Source organism: Carassius carassius, chromosome 23, assembly GCF_963082965.1.
Source record: "Carassius carassius chromosome 23, fCarCar2.1, whole genome shotgun sequence".
Lineage (NCBI taxonomy): Eukaryota > Metazoa > Chordata > Actinopteri > Cypriniformes > Cyprinidae > Carassius > Carassius carassius.
Window position 1 is genome coordinate 13,779,603 of NC_081777.1, and position 3,198 is coordinate 13,782,800.

Consider the following 3,198-nt stretch of genomic DNA (forward strand, 5'->3'; position numbering starts at 1 on the left):
CTTAGAAGAGATGGAGATGTAACAATTGGTGGCATCTTCTCCTTTCACAATAGCTGGGAGGAAATAATGCCCACATTCACTTCTAAACCAAAGAGGGCAAACTGCAAGAGGTGAGTGCACAATAAGACCTGTCTTACCTTTTGCATTTTCATTTTCATTGTTATTTGTTATTTTTAATATAATTTTATTTTTAGTTTGAGCCTCAGAGAATTTCAAAATGCTCAGACAATGGTATTTGCCATTGAAGAAATCAACAATAGAACTGATATTCTTCCTGGTATCAGTTTGGGTTACAAAGTCTATGATTCATGTGGATCAATAGAAATGGCTCTTAGAGCCTCCCTTTCATTAATTAATGGAGACAATGCTTCTCAGTTGTCCTGTCAAAGACCTAACACAATCCAAGCTATCATTGCAGAAACATCCTCTACTCCAACTATTGCCATTTCTTCAACTGTTGGACCTCTGCATTTACCTGTGGTAAGTTGCTGCATTTTTACTCTAATTGTTTAAAACCCAAACATAGATCTGTAACATAATTTGTTATGCCATAATGTATAATTTTTTATTTTATTTTTTTCTGGGTGAAAAATGCAGATTAGTCATTTTGCAACATGTGCCTGCCTTAGTGACAGAAAGAAACACCCTTCATTCTTCAGGACTATTCCCAGTGATTATTACCAGAGCCAAGTACTGGCCAAACTGGTCAAGTATTTTGGCTGGACCTGGGTGGGGGCTCTTTGCAGTGATAATGACTATGGTAACAATGGCATGAACACTTTTATCAAAGCAGCCACAGAATTTGGAGTCTGTGTAGAATTCTCAGAGGCATTCTTCAGGACTGATCCCAGGGAGGACATTTTAAGAATTGTGGATATTGTAAAGAAATCTAGCTCTAAAGTGATTGTTGCATTTGTATCCTACTCAGACATGGACGTTCTTCTAGGGGAAATAGCTCAACAGAATATTACTGGACTACAGTGGATTGGTAGTGAATCCTGGATCTCTGATATGAACATTGCTACTGGCAAATGGCATCAAGTTCTTAGAGGGTCCATGGGCTTTGCCATCCCAAAAGCTGAAATAAGAGGCCTAAGAGAATTTCTGACTAATCTTAACCAGTCTTCCGACATACCTTTGTATAAAGAGTTGTGGGAAACATTATTTCAATGTAAACTTCCCCCACAAGAAACTACTGGAAGCATAATCATGTGTGAAGGCAATGAAAGTTTGAACAATGTGCAGAACCAGTATACAGATGTCACAGAATTACAAATTGCCAATAATGTTTACAAGGCTGTGTATGCTGTTGCCTACGCTCTGAACAACACAATAAGTTGTAAAAAATGGAACACAAAGCAAAGCAAATGCCTGAAGAAAGTCAACAACACATGGCAGGTAGCATGAATTGCACAGACGCGGAAATGGTTGTCAATTGCACTCAAAACTGCATTAATTTATTTACATTAATGTATTTGCATGCTTTTACAGGTACTTAATGCCTTAAAAGAAGTGAGCTTCTTCACTGAAACTGGTGAGAAGGTATTCTTTGATAAAAATGGAGATCCGGCAGCAAGGTATGATCTCTTGAACTGGCAGCAGGGGGAGGATGGGACAATAAAGTTTGTTAAAGTGGGTTTCTATGATGCATCTTTACAACCAGAATTTCAGCTGTCATTTAACAACATCAGCATAGTGTGGGCCAAAAATCAACGCCAGGTACTGTGTGTGTGTGTGTGTGTGTGTGTGTGTGTGCGCGCATGTGTGTGTTTGTGTTTGTGAGCATGCCTATAGATTTGAAGTATCTTACATTACTGTAAACAAGAATCAAGCTTAGTTGTAGTTCAAATTGTCATGTTATACAGGTACCTGTGTCTGAATGCAATGAGAGCTGTCCCACAGGAACTAGGAAGGCTGTGAAAAAAGGAAAACCTGTCTGCTGTTATGACTGTATTCCATGTGCAGAAGGAGAAATGAGTAATAAGACAGGTATGGTACAAAAACGCATAACATCAACAAGCGAAAACGTACAATCAAAATAAATTTTATGTTCACATTTTCTCCTCAGATTCAGTGATTTGTCTCAAGTGCCCTCCGGAATTCTGGTCAAACAAATGGAGAGATACATGTGTCCCAAAACTTGTGGAATTCTTATCATTTGAAGATGTGATGGGAATTATTCTAGTATTGTTTTCTTTATTGGGTGTGTTTTTTACATTAGTTATTGCAGTAGTTTTCTTTGTACATAAGGACACTCCCATAGTAAAAGCCAACAACTCAGAACTGAGCTTCCTGCTGCTCTTCTCACTGACTCTGTGTTTCCTCTGTTCACTTACTTTCATTGGTCGGCCCACTGAATGGTCCTGTATGTTGCGTCACACAGCATTTGGGATCACTTTTGTCCTCTGTATCTCTTGTGTTTTGGGGAAAACCATTGTTGTGTTAGTGGCCTTTAGGGCTACACTTCCAGGAAGTAATGTCATGAAATGGTTTGGGCCGTTGCAGCAAAGACTTAGTGTCATTGCTTTCACTCTATTACAGGTTCTAATTTGTGTGCTTTGGCTAACATTATCCCCTCCTTCCCCATATAGGAACATGGATTATTACCAAGAGAGAATAATTCTAGAATGTAAGTTAGGTTCAGAATTTGGTTTCTGGTCTGTGCTGGGTTATATTGGCCTGCTGGCTGTCCTGTGCTTCATTCTGGCTTTTCTTGCTCGTAAATTGCCTGATAACTTCAATGAAGCAAAATTCATCACATTCAGTATGCTCATATTCTGTGCAGTGTGGATCACATTTATCCCAGCTTATGTTAGTTCTCCTGGAAAATTTACTGTAGCTGTTGAGATATTTGCTATTTTAGCTTCAAGTTTTGGTTTGCTGTTTTGCATATTTGCTCCAAAATGTTACATTATTTTACTCAGGCCAGAACAAAACACAAAGAAACACATGATGGGTAAATAATAATAATAATAATAATAATAATAATAATAATAATAATAATAATAATAATACTGTCAACTAAAAAAAAAAAAAAAACCTTGCCATCTAAGTGTTAGATTCTGAATTTATCCCTGATGTGACAGACAAATCCAGTGCAATGAAGCCACCTACTACTTTTAATGAATAACTTACCCCAATATACTGTATATTCAACAAATGATCCCTGATTTTATAAACCCCTTTCAGCAGTATAAA

The 3,198-nt window shown here is 37.6% G+C and overlaps 1 protein-coding gene across 1 annotated transcript; it reads left to right on the plus strand.

The window, feature by feature from the left end:
- Positions 1-2,964, plus strand: LOC132101900 (extracellular calcium-sensing receptor-like). Its single transcript, XM_059507123.1, has 6 exons — positions 1-110; positions 195-480; positions 598-1,398; positions 1,492-1,719; positions 1,866-1,989; positions 2,069-2,964. The coding sequence occupies exons 1-6, from the start codon at positions 67-69 to the stop codon at positions 2,962-2,964; spliced, it is 2,379 nt and encodes a 792-aa protein (XP_059363106.1). The 5' UTR covers positions 1-66.
- Positions 2,965-3,198: the final 234 nt, after the last annotated feature.

What these genes read in the sequence shown, in the direction of transcription:
- LOC132101900 (XM_059507123.1), top strand. Translation starts at nt 67, where the DNA reads ATGCCCACATTCACTTCTAAACCAAAGAGGGCAAACTGCAAGAG. An exon ending in GACCTCTGCATTTACCTGTG is followed by an intron (nt 481 to 597) that starts GTAAGTTGCTGC and finishes TGAAAAATGCAG; the next exon opens with ATTAGTCATTTTGCAACATG. An exon ending in AAGTCAACAACACATGGCAG is followed by an intron (nt 1,399 to 1,491) that starts GTAGCATGAATT and finishes ATGCTTTTACAG; the next exon opens with GTACTTAATGCCTTAAAAGA.